The sequence below is a fragment of the Camelus ferus genome, chromosome 19 (assembly GCF_009834535.1).
Source record: "Camelus ferus isolate YT-003-E chromosome 19, BCGSAC_Cfer_1.0, whole genome shotgun sequence".
Classification (NCBI taxonomy): domain Eukaryota; kingdom Metazoa; phylum Chordata; class Mammalia; order Artiodactyla; family Camelidae; genus Camelus; species Camelus ferus.
The window spans coordinates 3,158,599-3,176,490 of NC_045714.1; the positions used below are offsets into that span (position 1 = coordinate 3,158,599).

At 46.7% G+C, this 17,892-nt stretch overlaps 1 protein-coding gene and 1 long non-coding RNA gene across 3 annotated transcripts; both read right to left on the bottom strand.

Moving 5' to 3' along the window:
* Positions 1 to 1,884: 1,884 nt before the first annotated feature.
* LOC106730008 lies at positions 1,885 to 8,596 on the bottom strand. Of its 2 annotated transcripts, XR_004312958.1 has the most exons (4): positions 8,033 to 8,596; positions 6,966 to 7,384; positions 5,094 to 5,220; positions 1,885 to 4,806 (listed from the first exon to the last, which is right to left on the bottom strand). It is a non-coding gene; the product is annotated as an uncharacterized LOC106730008 (long non-coding RNA). The 2 variants fall into 2 exon arrangements; XR_001366427.2 differs by having other exon boundaries at positions 6,966 to 8,595.
* Positions 8,597 to 11,400: 2,804 nt separating this feature from the next.
* LOC102519250 (thyrotropin-releasing hormone receptor-like) lies at positions 11,401 to 16,151 on the bottom strand. The gene is made up of 2 exons (XM_006187683.2): positions 14,725 to 16,151; positions 11,401 to 11,772 (listed from the first exon to the last, which is right to left on the bottom strand). The coding sequence occupies exons 1-2, from the start codon at positions 15,508 to 15,510 to the stop codon at positions 11,401 to 11,403; spliced, it is 1,158 nt and encodes a 385-aa protein (XP_006187745.1). The 5' UTR covers positions 15,511 to 16,151.
* Between the last annotated feature and the right edge of the window lie 1,741 nt (positions 16,152 to 17,892).

Genomic DNA, 17,892 nt, shown 5'->3' on the forward strand with positions numbered 1-17,892 from the left:
GACAGTCTGGAGGGTGCAGTAAAAAGAATATATTTATTTTGCTGTTTTCTTCATTATCTCTTTTCACTGGATGAATAAAATCATATTTTTAATAGAGGTAGCTCTCTAAAGGTGTAAACTTTCATACGGAGAGGATGCAACCCTAATCTAAGCATAAGTAAGGAAAACAAAAGCCATTTCTTTGGAATTAGAACCTTAGAGAAGAAGAAACTTCACCAGTGGATGATGAAAAACAAAAAGTGGACCATGATTTAAAACAAGCTAAAGGATAAAGAGTTAAGAGGGTAGATGTGAGAAATCCGAAGGCTGTGGATCAGTGGGCGAGAAGACAGTTTCTGCTCCTAGTCTACATGGACAGAACCTGGAGGCGCCCAGCCTCCCTGAGTAGTCAGCACAACTCTTGGATCTATCGAGAGACCCAAGAGGAGACGGAGAGACTGCAGCAGCTGTAGGACTTGGATTCAGGACTTGGAGAATCTAGTGCTTGTAGTGTTATTTTAAGTAAGTTGATTTCCTGTATGCCTTGGGGAATAGATGCTAAGTTTCCCAGTACATGCTAACACTGGTGTGTATTGCTGAATCCGTTCAGGCCTTGTGTCAGAAATCTATACTTTCCTGAATCAGTTCCCATAATCATTAGTGGCAGCTTAGCCCCGTTCAGCCAAGTGGGATGGGTGTAGTCTACCAAGTATCTTGAGAACTGGCCTCAATCCATAAAAAGTGATGGGTTTAGTTCCTTCTTTGAGGGTCATTCTCTCATCTGTTCTCTCTGCCTTCCCAGGTACTATAGTGGCTGCCACCGAGCTAAACTGTTATGTAATCCCCAGATGTGGCCCCTGGTCTTATGTTCATTCTTTACATGCTTTTTAATCACTAAGAAAAGGTGTGTACACAAGCTCATTTCTTGCAAATAACCTATAGAACTATAATGTGTCTGTTAAGTTACATGTAAGCTGAAAATGCAACTGAAATAAGTTTAAGAACGAGTACAAAATAAAAGTTATCAATACAGCTATGAAAATGCACACTGATCACTGGGATAAGGAGGAAAGCAAGTTGTGTCCTGGACCCCTTACTCCTAATTTTGGTCCTTAAAGTTCTGGTTTAGAGTAAAATTAAGCAGGAACTATTTTATGTTTCAAATATATTAAGAATTTCCAATATTTCTAAAGTCTGTATTATAAGAAGAAAAAAAGAAACTTAATAGAAAAGAACGGTTTGTTCTGAATAGCCTAGTATCCCAAATTTGCTGTCACCAGACTCAACAGAAACCTAGGTTCCAATAAGAAATTTCAAACATTCTTTTTATACCTGTTCCCATGTTTCCTGGGAACTGTCACTAATTATAAGCCATAAGTCTCTAATCAAATGAAAAAGAAAGGATAAAAGGACAGCCAATGTGCAGAAGTTAGGCTATGTAAGACATTCTCCTTGGAAAGTTTCAGCAGAAATTTTTGTTTTTATTTCCTATTGGATTTTAATATTAAAACCACATAAGAAGCAACATGGATAAACCTAGAGATGATCATACTAAGTGAAGTCTTGTGGAATCTAAAAAATGATACAAATGAAGTTATTTACAAACTAGAAAGACTCACAGAGAGCAAACTTATAGTTACCAAAGAGGAAAGGTGGGGAGGGATAAATTAGCAGTTTGGCATTAGCAGATGCAAATTACTATATATAAGACAGATAAACAAGGTCCTAATGAATAGTACAGGGAACTATTTTCAGTATCTATAATGGAGAAGAATCTGAAAAAGAATATATGTAACAATCATTTTGCTGTACGCCAGAAACTAATACAACATTGTAAATCAACTATAATTTAAAAAAAAACATATTTCCATTGTTTAAACATACAAGAGTTGTTGGTCTGAAAAATGGAGAGAGAAGCCTTATTTTGAAGCTTAAAATATCATCTAAACACTAACATAGTGTGTACAACTTTTTTTTTCTTTTGCTTTTAAGCATTCCTTATATATATTCACTGTTATGTTTGAGGATATAATCCAGTAGGATGTTTGTAGGTTAACTTGAGTCCCTCCTCAAAGATACATTAAAGACTTAACCCCCGTGTGTAGGAAAAACAGTTCTCCTGTATGTTTTTCCTTGACGCCGGCACCACTACCATAGTCACAACACTTCTGACACCAGATGTGTGGGGGTATTTCCCACACCAAGCAATTCTGTGACACCTGTTGGATGTCCAACCATTTATCTCAGTTCTGACTGTACCTGGAGATAGTGTCATATCCCACAGGTTAAGGGAACACTTCCACAAGACTGCCCCCCACCAACCCCCAACTTCAAATCCCAAGTCCAGGTTGTCATCTGTGCTTCTAACAGGATGGCTATAAATCAGAGGTTCCCAAGACCCCCTCCTAGAGTTTAACTTGCTACAGCAGCCCACAGAACTCAAGGGAACAGTTTACCTGCTGTTTACCAGTTTATTATAAAAGGATAAGATAAAGGATACAGATGAACATCCAGATAAGAGATGCAGAGGGCAAGGAACATGAGAAGGGGCCTGGAGCTTGCAGGCATGTCACTCTCCCAGCATCTCCACCTGGAAGCCCTCCAAATCCCATACTGTTGGGATTTTTATGGAGGCTTCATCACAGAATATGATTGATCATTAACTCCATTTCCAGCCCCTTCTCCTCCTTTCTGGAGAATGGGAGGTGGGCTGAAAATTCCAAGCTCCTGATCATGGCCATTCCCTAACCCAAGAGTCCACCAAGAGTGGACCTTCATTAGAAGATAAGACACTGCTGTCACCCAGGAAATTCCAAGGGATTTAGTTCTATGTCAGGAACTGGGGTCAAAAACCAAATATTAGAACAAGTTTGTGGTACTTTGAAGTGATAACCCTAGAAAATGAATACACCCTGTATATAATGTCTTAAATTTCTTTGGCTACTTTTAAGATATTCTCTTTATTAAATTGGTTTTAATTTTCATGTGTCTTGAAATTTGATTTTGATGTGCCCCGTGGTTTTGTTTTTATCCTGCTTGGGGTTCACTGAATTTCTCAGATTTACGGATTTACATTTTTCATCAGATTTGGAAAACACTCTTCCCAACCCACAGCTTTCCCATCTGTGTGATGACACACAAAAGCAGTAATTAAAAATGACACAGTCACGAGCAGGACTTTCTTTTTATACCATTCTTTTTATACCTGTTCCCATGTTTTGCCACACAGCCCCAAGCAAGTGGGCGAGCAGAAGCACACCCGGACAGAAAGCCAGTGCCCGACACAGCACACAAAGTACCCAAAAAATACAAAGCAGCCCACCAGCTTCCATTTATAATAAATGATGATTTTCACAAGAATAAGCAAAAAAGTACTAAAACTGAGGGATACATGTAGACAAAGAATACAGTTTTAATATGAAAGATAATAAAATACCATTCATAATAGCAACCAAACCTTTGAAGTGACTAAGTTTCATAGGAAAATAGTGGGACTGGTATACAAACACACACGTATATATACACACACATACACACTTATACCCAAGGATATATTCCTATACACAATACATACACATGCATGTATTTACATATACACTTATACATATGTGTATTTATATACATATGACAATTTTACCTGTGAGATAAACACATTTCATCTTCCCTGGGGCAGAATGCATAATGTAGCAGAGAGAGCAGGGATGAGTTTGGGGGAAAAGCCCACTTATGGAAATCAGAATTTGATAGGAAAAAATGTCCTACTAACTTAATGGCAATCCTGCAGTGACACATTTTCTATGAAATGAGAATTCCTTACAAATGCCTTATTGTGGGGGACTGGACTTCAGGCCCAGCTTCTGAGGATTAGGGAACTTTCAAGTGCAAACATTTCCTACTGATTTAGGGGGAAACAACAACAACAACAACAACAACAACAACAACAACAAAAAGCAAGCACACCCACCGCAGCCTAAGCAACAGGATGGAAGGAAGAGGAAACTAGCCAAAAATATGAGTCCCTCTGACACGGGAAAAGTAAACCAGTCACAAGGAACAGGAAGCACGAGGGACCCTGCAAGTGTGGCGGACAGAGTTCTGAATAAGTCAGACGAGACTGAAAGAAGCCTCAGAGAGAGACAGTGAGACCAGGAGCAGGGCTGGGACGAGGGTGAGGTAGGCATGACCTCCAGGGCACCTGCATGACCCCAAGACTGGGGGTTTTCTTAAGTTTTGTGCCTGAGGCATCTTGTTTGTCTCACCCTAGTCCCCACCCAGTGAGACCGAGCATGGAGACTGAAACTGATTTCTCAAAGGATGGAGAGAAAAGCAGAATGCAACTAGGCCGATCATGCAAATCAAACAAGACTTTTTTCCCCGACACTGATCTATGAATGTCTGATGATACAAGAAGTCTATGACGATGCGGGGTGGGGTCAGGGAGGCAAGAGTGCCATGGAAATAAAGTTCACGGTGCAGTGCAAGAGGGACTGTGGACCGGGAGCAGGCAACTTCGTGGCAAAAATCTTCATAAATTTTGATTAAAGAAGTATATTTATTCAGGGACAGCATATTAAGTATCTACAGCATGACAGTCACTTGTCCTCAATTACTTCCCAAAGTCTAGAGCCTACAGAAAGAGATTCCTGAGAAGCATTACAAAGATACCAGCTGTGACCATGAACCACCATGGTGGAGCTCTCCCTTCCACTGGCGTCTACCTGCTCAGTTATCACTCCCCTGGGGGGTTCTACCTTGAGAATTCCTCTACTGTCCAGGGCTCTTCTTGCTCCAATCTGAAGACCACACCTGGTTTGCTAACAGGATACCCTGTTAATGGGAAATGATACAGAACGTTGACCAAGCTCTTTGGACTTTAGGAAACTGAAAGATGAAGAAGGTACAGCTTCAGAAGCTGTGTGGTGAAGATGCCATTAGAGCTGGAACACCTGGGGGGAGGGTGGGGGGCACTGAGCACACACAACACTTAGACTCCCGGAAAGGGTTTAATCATCTTTCTCCCCTGACACTCAAGGCTAAATAATTAAAGTCAACATGTTTTTGTGACCCAGAGCAAGTACATGCTCTTGGGAGTGATCCAGGGAAGTGGTGCTCACCTGCTGAGATGAGACGGCTGTAGTTGTCCAGCATCACATCCCTGCACAGGAGCCTCTAAGTGGGGTCCAGGCGCTGCCACTCCTCCTGGGTGAAGTCCACAGCCAGGTCCTCAAATGAAACCAATCTCTGAAACAATATGTTTAATCTGAGGTGAATGGAAGCCCAGGGGATCCCTGGGGTATTCCCTACCCTCCACTTTGGAGACCACTGTTGTAAATAACAGGGATCCATAAAGAGAGCTTTGTCAACAAGGACTGTAAGTTTTGTTATCAAATCTGCATTTCGGAAGCAAGGTTCTAGAGTATAGGGGTCAACATGCCACAGCCTGTGGGCCAAACCCAGTCCACCGACACCCAACTCCATCTGCTCACACGTTACCTATGCACTGCTTTCATACCACCACAGCTGGGCCGGACAGATTTGACATAGAGCATACGGCCAGCAAGGCCAGAAGTAGTTACTAACTGGTCCTTTAAAGAAAATACTTATGGTCCCCAACTCTAGAAAACTGGGAAATGGCTTAAAGGCCAAATTGGAGGGGAAGAAAACTAGGTCACCACGGTGAGACACAACCACAGGCAGCTCCAGTGAGAGTGGACGGACGGAGCCCAGCCTACATGATAAGGCGGAAGAGCAGGGGGTCACTGATTCATTGTGCATGGGAGGCAGAAGGTCCAGATTACTTAGGGAGAATCACATGCTAAGATTAGGAAAACAAAACAAAAAGAGAATTGAGCAAGGGAAGCGAAGGAACTGCTGTTTAGGACACTGTGCTCCAGTGTGTGGGGGATACAAGCAAAGATGGCCAGCTGGTGGCTGGAGATACGGTTCTGAAGCTCAGAGGACAGAGAGGACAGAGTGGTGATCACATGGTTAAAACAGGAGTGTAAAAGTTGGGGCGTGTTTAGGAAACAATGGAAATTATCATTGCTCTGCCGTGGAAACCCGCTGCATTTCTTTTACAGCTGTTTTTGGCAAGATGGCCCCTGTGTTACTTATTTAAGATCATCTAAGAAAATGTTTACATATAAAAATGGAAATGGTAATAATAATAGACATGGGAAACCATACTAATAACCAATGTGAGGCTTATCTCATATTAACAATTCTGAATCTTAATTCTGAAACGATCACACAGAACTTTTTATACTGAGTGAATGTAAACAATGGAATTATTCTATGGAATAATTATCAACTCGTGACTTTGCAAATTTTTAAAGTAACCTCTGAGTCCAATAATAGGAGATTTGGGTCAACAAAATTTAGTATCTACAAAGTTTAGAACACTATTCCAGTGTCAAAATTGATGCTAGGATTAAAATATTTATTGGCCTGGGGAAATACTGACTTTATATCATTTACCTGTTTTCCTACTAATATTTTTTAGCCACTTGAGATCAAGGAATCTGAGAGAAGCTCAGAAAGAAGGAACACAAGTGCTTTAAGATGTTAATCTTTTTGTTTGGTCTCCTTTAGTTGAAGTTTCACAAGAGGATCTTTAGCTAAAAAATGTGTTTTTAACTTAAATGTGGTGGAGGACAGAGCCCTGACCTGGGAATTGAGAGACCTGAGTTCAATTCTTGGTTCTGTCACTAGCAAACTGCATGACTGGGTAAGGTATTTCCCTTGTAAGTAAATTCAGTAAACCCCATGCGAGGTGATGGACACGGTTTGAGCAAGTCAGAATGAAGAGAAAGACAGCGTGGAGATGGCAGGAGATGACACGTATGTGTTTAGGAAGTTATGAGAAATAACTTCCTTAGCTATGCCTGGTACCCCTTCCCTCCAACCCACGCCCTCATAAGCCCACCAGTGACGTGTCTTTTCCTGACAAGTCTGCACCCTGCCCGTTCCCTTCAATTGCAACTCACATCTTTCTTTCGAAAGGTGAACTGACGGTTTGCTGAGTCACAATAATCAGTGGTCTCTGGATATGGTGCAATCACCCAGATTTTGCTCACACCAGAGAGAGAAATTCTGGCCCAGTAACTTGAATACCCTCCTCTCAGGAATTCTTTTGTCTCAGCCCTAAAATCCTAGGGAGAAGTTTCAGTTCAGGAATATGGTCTTCCAGGTGAGATTTCTGTTCTTGGAGTCTTCCGCTTTTTACTTCACTGGGATGGTTTTGTTTCAGCCTGGGTGTAGCAGTCACATTTCCATTAGCTGGAATCTGCACTTGGGAGTTCCAAGGTTCAAGTGCCTTTTCTAAATTCCAATCAAGGCTACTGAGGAGTGAGACAATACTGCAGGAGGCAGAAAGAGCCTAGAAGCCTTGATTATGCCTTGGGACCTAAGGAAAATAAGTCCAATGGTTTGATTATCAAAATACAGAGTATAATTGCTTTCTAGGGCACACACAGGGCAAGTCATCATGCCAGAGAAAACCTAACAGGTGTAGGTAGAGGGGAATGTATATTACAAAGATCATGAGACTGGGAGTAAAACAGATCTCATTTCAAAACTCATTTCATTCACCAGAGAATAAATCACCTTACTCTCTGGTGAATGAGGTTTTAAAATGTGCTCCAGTACACCAGAAATTGACACAACATTGTAAACTGACTATACCTCAATTTAAAAAAAAAAGTGCTCCAATAGGGGTGGCATACCAACTTCACAGCCTGGCTGGGAGGGCTGAATGAGAGCTCTAAAAATTCTCTGTAACATTGAAAGCAAGGAATACACATCGAGGGTGTATTATACCATGGGTTTGCTCTTCACCCTGTAAGGGAAATATTATTCCTACCTTCATGTCACACATGAGGAAACAGGATTAGTCTAAATAACATGCCCTGGGATGCAGTGTTTTATGGCAAGACCTGACCTGAACCCAAAAATCATGCTCTTAAAACTTCAAACGTCCCCCCCACCCCACAGCCCCCTGAAATCGTTTCCAGTCAAATCTGCACCCTGGTCATTCCTTTCAACTGCAGCTCACCTCTTTCTTCTAATAAATGCTTAGTATAAAACAACTAATATGATTATAATGTAAGCTTCTATATTAAAATTTCGCCCACTTCCCTGCCGTCCTCCAGTACTCTTCAAACCAGCCGGGCAGTCTGCTATCCAAGTGCATCAGCGGAACTTTGGGGATCGATCAGATTTTAGCCGTTTGGATGCACAAGCCTTTCACCTTCACAGAGCATCTTCTTCAGGCAAAGAAGGGCTGCAGGGAGCGCCCGCAATGAGGCCTGCAGGTCGGGAGCCCTGCCCTCGCTGCCTTTCTCCGGGACCATGGGAAACCCGCCTCGGGGCCTCCATGGAGAGGGCGGCGGGGAGAGCGCGCGTCAACGCTACGCGGACGAGCCCAGCTCCACCCAGCCCCTTCCCCTCCAGCCCCCGAGGGCCCGGAGCTCCCCGCCAGCGCTTTAACTTGGGAGTGCCCCCGCTTCGCTCCTAGTTCACCACCAGGCCCAGATGACGGCGGATCGACGGGCTCCGGAGGCCGCAGGACCCACCCCAGGGAGAGTCTGGAAACCAGGAAAGAGCACCCAGGTAGAGAGCCAGGACGGCACATGCGCAGAAGAGGCATGCCCGGTTTCCCAATGCGCGGTTGACGCCTTTCCAGACTACATCCCCCATAAGGCACCGCGACCGCCTCCCAATGCTGAGACCTCTCTAGATAAACTTCTTGCTTTCATGACCCAGCTTGGTTGATTGCTAGGAGCCATTAATACGGAAAGAAACGTTGCAAGATTGACTTCACCGAACACTGTAGATGAGAAGCGAAGATTACAGACTATGAAATGTCCTCCAAAATGCTGATGATACCAAAATCCTTATCTTTCTCCCAAATTCCTCTTATGAACACCAGAGGTATAAGTCCTTTATTCTTTCTACTGTTTTCCCACTCAACATCATTGGAGAATATCACCAAAGAAAGAGCCTAGAAGCCTCGATTATGTCTGATTTTATTTTTGATGTATTTCCCTTCTTAAAAATCTCCTTAGTGTTTCAGTAACTTCTGCCTGTCCTACAATCATTCCTTCTGCCATCTTGGCATCTGTATTAGTTTGCTAGGGCTGCAGTTAACAAGGTATGACAGACTCGGTGGCTTGAACAATAGGAATTTATTGTCTCACAGTTCTGGAGGCTGTCTCTGTGTCCAAATTTAGCGCCCCTCTGCCTTATTTTTTTTTTTTTTTTTAAGTAAGGACACGGTCACATCAGATTACAGTCCATCCTAATGACCGCATCTTAACTTGATCATTTGAAAAGACCCTATTTCCAAATAAGGTCACATTGACAGAGCGGTTAAAACTTTATCTTTTAGGGGAACATAACGTCATCCTACAATCTTCTATTTAATAAAATTAAGTTCTATTAGAATAAAATTAATTAGGACTTCATGTTTACTTTGATATGTGCATGGACATCTCTCTTCAGAGTTATTTGGGCAATGGGACATAAGTGGGTCTTGCAAGGGTAGAAATCCCAGCACTGAATTTAAGGTGGAGATGGTGAATCTCAGGCTGATTCCAGCATTTAGGTGGTGCGCCAATAAACATTTGTTTAATGAATGGTTTTAAAAAATAGAGGGGAAAATACTGCCAGAATGAGGGCGGGAAACAGGGAAAAGTGATAGAGCGCAGAATGGGGTTTGAGTTCTGTAGCTTCCCAAGTCCCCATTTCCATGGCTCAATCCTGTCAGCACAGAGCTCAGGGACTGTGCTCAGAAGTGATGAATTAGTGAGGATAGTGTACGGGGAGGGGAGGGGAAAGGCGAGGAGGTGATGAGAGAAGAGCCAGGATGGCTGGAGGGAGGCTGGGTATGAGGAAGAAAATTGTTACGTAAAAAAGGTAGACCGGCAGGCAGATACCGGATAATGCAATTTCCACTCTGGCTACTAGGTGACAGTATTAGCATGGACCGGCGCTCGTTGACTATCAAGATGAACTTTGTTGCTTTGGCAGAGGCTCCTGCTGCTGTTAAACCTGGGTCAACTCATGTGGAGGCTATGGATTGTTGTGGGCTTTTTTGTTTATGTTTGGTCCTCCTGACATCTATCCGCCTTTTTCTGTTAAACAAGTACTTCAATTTTCCTTTGGGAAATTAGCCCACTGCTGTCACTGCTTTTACTGATTCCACTGCCACTGAATCACAGGTACCACTGTTGCTGTTGCTAATATACATAAAGCACTCTCCCCGTGCATTTAAATCAGTCACTGAAGATTCAAGTCCTGAGGCATCTGATTGGCTGAGCCCAGGTCACGTGGCCCATACCCCAGGGGCAAGGAACAGAGAAAATGAGTATCCGGCTCTTCAGCTTTCTTTAACAGGAGAAGCTGCCCTGCCTTCTAGCCGGATTCACAAAGTGGATAATTTCTCATATACAAAAGGGACGTTCAGAAGTCAGGTAACCAAAATGAATGAATGAGTGATAGATGTCTAATACAACTGAGGCTCTCTTATACACCCATGTCACTTTACAGATGATGCCCAAAGAAAAGCCTGGTGTGCAATGAGCAGCGTCGTCTCCCCAGACATTCTCATGGGGCTGCCTAAGTCATGGAGGGGGAAGAGCTTTCCTCTTAGCACCCGTGAGACCAGAGGTCCTTTCCTCAGCAGAAGGGACTGAACCTTCCCATGGTTCCCAATGACCCCGGGGCAGCTGGAGTTCCTAGTTAACTCCTGTGAAGCACAGGCAGCCCCCGTCCATTCTGCCTGGTGTCCAGGCAGTTTGTTGTGTCCCTTCACTGATGAGGATGCTTTGACTTGCTCCTGATAGGAAGGGAGAGCAGAAGGGGTGCAATCCCTCCACCAAAACAAAACTTACACTGTGAGTCCAGTAAGGTCCCCCAGGGCCCCTCAATCTTCTCCATGGGGTAATGGTAGGATGGGGGAGCCACTCATTTTCTTCCTCCCTGACCGTAAACTTGAAGCTTATTATTTACACAGTAAATCCTCTTACCCTAACCCATGCTGTAAGAGGTCTCTGAGTCTTTCCTGAGCCCTATTGGATGGCAAGTGGAGACCCTAAAAGGACCCCCTTGCCAATAATACTTTGCTGAGGTCCTACAGCTGCCTAGACTACTGAAAACACACACACACACCCTCTGGCACATCTGACCCTAATTTCCCTTTCTGCCCCATCTTCCCACCTCAATGCTACCTTCTTTATCTTGGTTCCCTTGGTACCCAAATCCTTCCTTTTAGGGGAAATGAACAGTGACCCTCTAGGTTTGTGCAGTGCAAAACTTGTGCACCTTTACCGAACAGCCCTGGACACCACTCTCTCCTCCAACAGCCATGTTTCCCCAAATGCACAGAGAACCATTTACTCAGTAGGGTTAAGAGGATGGGCTTTACCCTGAGGTGCCAGGATCCCCTCCCTGTCTGGACATCAGGCTCCCTGGTTCCTTCCAAGAACGCAGTCTGTGCTGGGAATAGTCTTTGATGACAGGGCAGTAAACAAGGGTGGCCTCCTGGGTTGGGAGCTTGGGCTGGGTCAGCCTGCACTGAAATAGCCCATGGAAGGCCTCCCGGAAGCGCTGGGACATGAGGGCGTAGACGATGGGGTTGATGGCGCTGTTCAGGTAGATGCAAAGGCAGCAGAAGAGAAGGAAGCCGAGGTTGAGGTAGGGGGGGCTCAGGAAGGAATTCACCACCACCAGGGTGCGGTAGGGCAGCCACAGCAGAGCAAAAAGGACCACCACCACCACCAGCATCTTGGTGACCTGCCAGGTAAGAGAGGAAGAAAGGAAGGCATGAGTGCCAAGGGAAAATCCTGGGTGCCCGCTCTCCCTGTGAGCTTGCAAGAGTGATCCAAAAGAGCATCCGGGCTTCACTGAGCTGTGCCCTCATGTGTGCCCTCCCTCCAACTCCATCCTCACCTGGTAAACCGTTATGCACCCTTCCCTGCCCTGCTCAAGTCATTTTGACTGGGAAGCCCCCCAGCTTCTGTCCACCTCCAAAGCCTTTGGATGGGCCACTGTGTACTGGAAGCAAATTCATTCATCTGCTGAGCGTCAGTCTCTTGCTCTGTAAGATGGAGACACAGTACTGCCGCCATCATAGGTGGACGTGAGGATGAAGGAGTCAATGCCATCAAGGAACGCAGAGCAGCGCCAGGCAGGTAATAGGTGCCATGTGGGTTATCACTGCTGCTGTCCTACCGCTGCTAACATAACCTCTGTGACTACCATTGCAACCACACGAGGTTCAGAGCTGGGTTAGAACCCTGGGTCCCCAAACCACAAACCAGCCGTCCTGCCTTCAACATGCCACTCTCTCTCCAGCCTCGTCCTCCTCTGCCCAGCCTTCCCAGCCGCGTGCTCACCTCCGGCTCTTTCACGCACCCCGCTCCCTCCCTCCTGACACTCCTTCCTGCCTTTGCCCTTGACCGCCTTTGCCCCACTCCCCCCTGTTCACTTCCTAACTCTTCAGATTTTGGCCAGCGATTCCCTGACAGTTTAGACTAAATAAAGCCTCCTAGAGGAGGTACACACTAGAATGTGTTCCAAAAGATTCTAAATTCTGGTACAAAATTGTCACAGGGGCATCTGTCAACGGAGACAGGACATCCCTAACACCGGGGAGGACTGCAGCGCCCATGTGCCCTTAATCCTGGCGTCCTCAGTGGCCCTTCAGAGACCAAAATGTGGGTAGTAAAAGTTCACTTACTGGAGCTTAAATTGCTCAAATAGTCCTGGCACTGGTTCTGTCCAGAAAACCCTGGATATATTCAATCAGCTCTGGAGAATACAGGAGAGAGAACATTCTCAGTCAAGAAAGAAGCTAGCCTGGAATGTTCCAGCATATGATTACTTCTCAGGGTCCATGAGTTTGGTTCTTTTGAGCAACCAATCCTAAGAGGCTAGGCTCTGGCTAAGTCAATAAACTTCTGCGCTCTGATAGTCTCCAGGAACCATGAAATCTCAGAATCACCTCATAGGCCTTGGCTCCTGATTTTACCAAATTCAGATCCCATTTCATCCCTTTAGGTTAATTTGGGTGATAAATACTGGATAGCAGTGATAGAAGGTTGATCTACAGCCAGGTTGCTGAGGCTCAAACCTTGGTTCTGTAATCTTGGGCAGACTCTCTGTGACTCAGTTTCCATTGTTAGAGTTGTAAAAATTCAAAATGGAAACTTGTGTAAAGCACTGAGACCAGTGCCTGGCACACAGCAAATACTCAATAAGTGTTAGTTGCTGCTGCTGTTATTATTATTAATCTCCACCTTACACTGGGCTTTCTGATTTCCTCTAATGCCTCTTCCCTGTTGGAACTGTACATTGCATTCTGCAAGGACTCTCTTAGGCATGAAAGGAACACTCGGTCCATAAACCCTCTCCCCAGCTATCAAAAAAGACATTAATGCCCCAACAAAACAATAATAATATGTTGTACCATATATCAAATACTCACTCTATGCCAAATTTATAATATTCACCACCAACCACTGAGGTGGATGGGCACTATAATTATTCTCATTTTACAGAGGAGGAAATCAAAGCTCAGTGAGGTGACGTGACTTACCAAAGCCACACAGCAAGACATTAGCAATGTGAGGGACCAGAACCAGGTCTGGAATACTCTTTCCACCACCAGAAGTTTCACCTAAACCATAGGTTAGGCAGAAGGTTGATCCCTTCCAGGTTGAGCCAGAAGGTGGTAAACAGTAGTAAACAAGCCAGTGGAAGGAAAGGAGTTGCATTTTTGTCTGGACCCAAAAGTTAATATTTCAAACCTGCTCAGCCCATGTCCTGCCCTCTTGCCTCTAAAAACTGCTTTGAGCTAAGGTGCCTGCAAGCAGGATGAACCAAAGGGGCTGTTTGGGGCAGCTGGAAGAGCCCCCTACAGTGTGCCCAACAGAGAGGCAGGGAGATGCCGCAGAGAGCCCTTGCCTGACTCAGGAGTGACTCAGCCAGGACGAGGTGTCCTCCCTCCGCCCCCAAGAGCTGAGGGTGGGGGTGGAAGGCTGAACATAAAGATCAGTTGGGACCAGAAAACTCTCCTCCTGGAAAACCCTGGGGACGCCACTCTGCTGGGGCGGGGGTGGAGGATACAATGCTTGGGTTCCTGCACCCAGCTCCCTTGCTGTGTCACCTCTCTTGTTCCCTTGTCCCTTCCAAGCCTGTCTCTTTATCCATAAAAATAGATATTAAACCTCCCAAACAAGGATAATATCAGGAACCATCACAAATCAGGCACACAGTAAGTGCCCAGTAAATGCTGGATTTCTCCCCCATTTCCCCAGAACCCATCCTCCTCCCGGGCACTCAGACTGTCCCAGAGCACTGAGGCAGCTTTAGGGTCTGAGGGAGTAATATGGTCTTGAGAAAGTCACTCCCCCTCTCTGAGCCTGTTTCCCCATAGGTAGAAGACGGAGAGTAACAGGTATGGTGCAGGTAGTCTTTGAGGAAGTTTAATAATAAACCAACATGAATTTAGCGTCTAGCTTGTGACACTGACTCTAAATGGATTAGGCCATTTCTGTGGACACTCCAACGTGATCGGCACTGCCATTACCTCACACAACAGGAGAGGAAACTACGGCTCAGAAAGGCAGAAGTGATGTCTCTCAAAACCGGGATTTGAACTTGAGTTTGACTCCGGAAGAGCTCAAGCTTGCATCCACCAGTCTGCTGGCTCAGTACAGGCATCCGAATGAGGGAGGTCCCTACCTGCTTCCGGGAGTTGAGGGCACCTCTGATGCCGCGGGAAGAGAAGCGCTCTTGGCCAGTGGGGCCACCCTGGTGCCCAGAGCCCCAGCGTCCCGGATCGCCCGGAGGCAGCGGCCCTGCGAAGAGGACGCGCGCTATGAGCTCGTAGAACACGGTGGCCAGGCCCAGGGGCAGCGCGTAGAAGAGCGCAAAGTCCAGGAAGTAGACGGGCAGGTAGAGAGAGCGCAACACGCGGTAGCCGCACTGCACCTGCACGCCGTCGGCGTACGAGGTCTCGCGCGTGTCCGCCAGGAAGACCCAGAGCATGCAGTAGGCGCCGGTGCCCAGCCACACCGACGCCGCGATGCGCTTGGCCCGTGGCACCGTGCACAGAGCCTGCGCGCGCAGAGGACGGCAGATGGCGAGGTAGCGCTCCACCGTGAACGCGGTGATGGAACCTGTGGAAGCGTTGATGCCCACATACTGCAAATAAGTGATGCCCAGGCAGCCTGCGTGGCCAAAGACCCAAACACGGGCAGATGCCGCCTCGGCCACGGTGGGCACTCCGGCTGCCAGGAGCACCAACAGGTCCGCGGTGGCCAGGCTCACCAGGTAACAGTTGGTGGGTGTGACCATGTGGCGGCTCCAGACCACCACCAGGACCACCATGGCGTTGCCTGCCATGCCCACGGCGCACACGAGGGGAACCAGGGTCAAGGTCACTGCCTGTATAGCCAACGGAGGCCGGGGCATGGGGCCCAGAACCGACGCGTTCGCGCGTTCAGGGTGCTCTGTAGGTTTCTCCATTCCCAGTTGTCCGCGCTGCACCCCGAAGGCAGCAGCCAATTGGGGAATTACTCCCAGCTGCAAAGGTGTCCTCGGGAGATCAGGGGATGCTCTCCGTGCGGGAAGCTGCGAATCCGGCAGCTGTTTCCAGCTAAACTGGTCTCTCCAGCTCCGTGCAGGGTCTCACTGCCGCTATGAGGGTCGCTGGGGACTCCGGGAAATCTGGAAATAGGCGCGTGCTGCTAGGTTCCCAAGAGGACGTTAAGCTGGAGTTAGCGCAGTCTTTCCCGGGGCAGGGTTTACTGCAGGAGCGTGTTCTGGGTTGTAGGGCGCCTCTCTATCCGTGAACCTGGCGCCCGAACGCCGCTTCTACAAGGCAGACTGCGGGAGCCCTCTCAGCTCTCACCTCCCCTCTCCAGCTTCGAGGGGCTCAGGTCTCTAAACGGGGGTAGCCAGTCAATAAAGTGCGTAGTGACCAATTTTCGCCTCACTGGTCGTCTTCCCTCTGCTTTCCGTGAGCACCCCAGGCAGGCTCCTCGGCTGGAGTTAGCTTGTCCTCTCCAATGATGCCGCTTAGCTGATTCTGGTTGCCCCAGCCCAGCACCAGTTCTTTCCACCAGCTGCTGGTACGGTACCCTGGACGCTCGGGGTCGGGTGGGGGATGCAGGGTGCAGTAGGGAGGGTTTGTTTAAAAGACGCAGTGGTGTCTGGCGCCCTGCTTTCGCGCCTTTGCCCTGCGCTTTCGCTTCCTCCCTTGTTTCTCTACAGGAGCAGCTCCGCTGGTTAAGCGGGGAGGAGACAGAGACCCGCTGGCTTCCCAACAGGATCCTGGGATTCTATTGCGTTTTCTCTGGCAGAAACCTCAGCCTTGCTGTTGGCAAATGGGGAACCGAGGCCCAGAGCTGCGGGGAAGGGAAGGTATTTGCCCACCTAGACTTGGATTGGTCCTGTCTCCTCTTAGACTTTCTCATCTTCTTGTCACCTCTTCACTTTCTCCTGCTTACTTTTCCCAGTTTTCTTTTCTTCCTCCTAAAGAATACCTGAAATTCCTGGAGGGTGAGCCCCACCTTCCCACAAGGATATCTCCCATCTCCAGGACTGAGTCAGTCACAAGTCCCAGACCAGTTAGAAATTTTTAACTCTGTTCATGCTACAGAAAAGGTGCGGAATGGTAGTTGAATGAATGAAAAAACGTTTCTTCACTAGAGCAATCTTCCTAAAGGTGGCGCTACAATATATACATATATTTTCCCCCTCTCCTTATGTCTGAGTTTGGACCCCAAACTCTCTCTCTACAGATCTGATAAATGGGCAAGAAATGAATGAGAGTGAACTTGGCAGGGGAGTATTTTGGGGGCACCAGCCAGGGTCCAAGACATCCCCCACTGTCAGTCTTTATAACGAATGATGACTGATGTAGATGAAGCACCTAATACAGCCTGGTGATACTCTGTGTGCTTTACCAAGTATTATTTAATTCTATATTCACAACATCCTATAGGGAAGATATTATTAGATCCCCATTTTACAGACGAAGAAACTGAGCCCCAGAGCAGTTAAATAACATGCTCAAGGATTCATAGGGTAGTAAGAGGGGTGGGGTACTAGGATCTGAACCTAGTAATTTGTCCATGGAGTCCACATTCTTACTCACCATGTGTACTACCTCTCTGCAATGTTCTCTGGGGTCTTCATCAGTAATAATAGCAAAGCACCCTACTTGGAGCCAAACACCACAGCAGGTGCCTTACACTCATTATTTCCCACAGCCCTTGCTAGGCAAGTATTATTATTCTCATTTTATAGATGTGGGAATTAGGTCCAGAGAGAAATGATTTCCAGTGTCATGCAGATAATCAGGGGCCATGCAGAAGCAGAACCCCAACACTCCCAACTTTATGCACCCTGACCCCACCCCAACCCCAGCTGTCCCATACTCACTTTTTCTAAGGTAGCAAATGCCAGTTAAGTCCTGGATGCCTCCTCCCCATAGTAGGGTGTGGCAGTCTTCCCTGAGTGTGGTCCAGAGCAATCCTTTTAGCTATATTAATTGCAAGTGGTTCTTCGGGCTTCTCTCCTAAGCCTGCCAGCTCTGTCTCCTGTCTAATTGAGCTGTTCAGTTGCCAGCAGCAGGGGGCAGTACTTGGCAATGCACTGGATATGTATAAAGTGGAACTCTAGTTTCCCATAATCTACCGTATCCCTCTCTAGTCTTCCTCATCGCAGTAAGGGCACCAGTTGCTAAAACACCCACCCAGCTGCTAAAACCAAATATTCGGGAGTTATTATTTCTCCCTCGTCCTCACCACTGACATCCAATACCCCACATTGATGGGGATACGTCAGAGAAATACAGGAGCCAACCGAAAGAGCTCCCAATGGGCAAAGCTAGAACAATTGGCT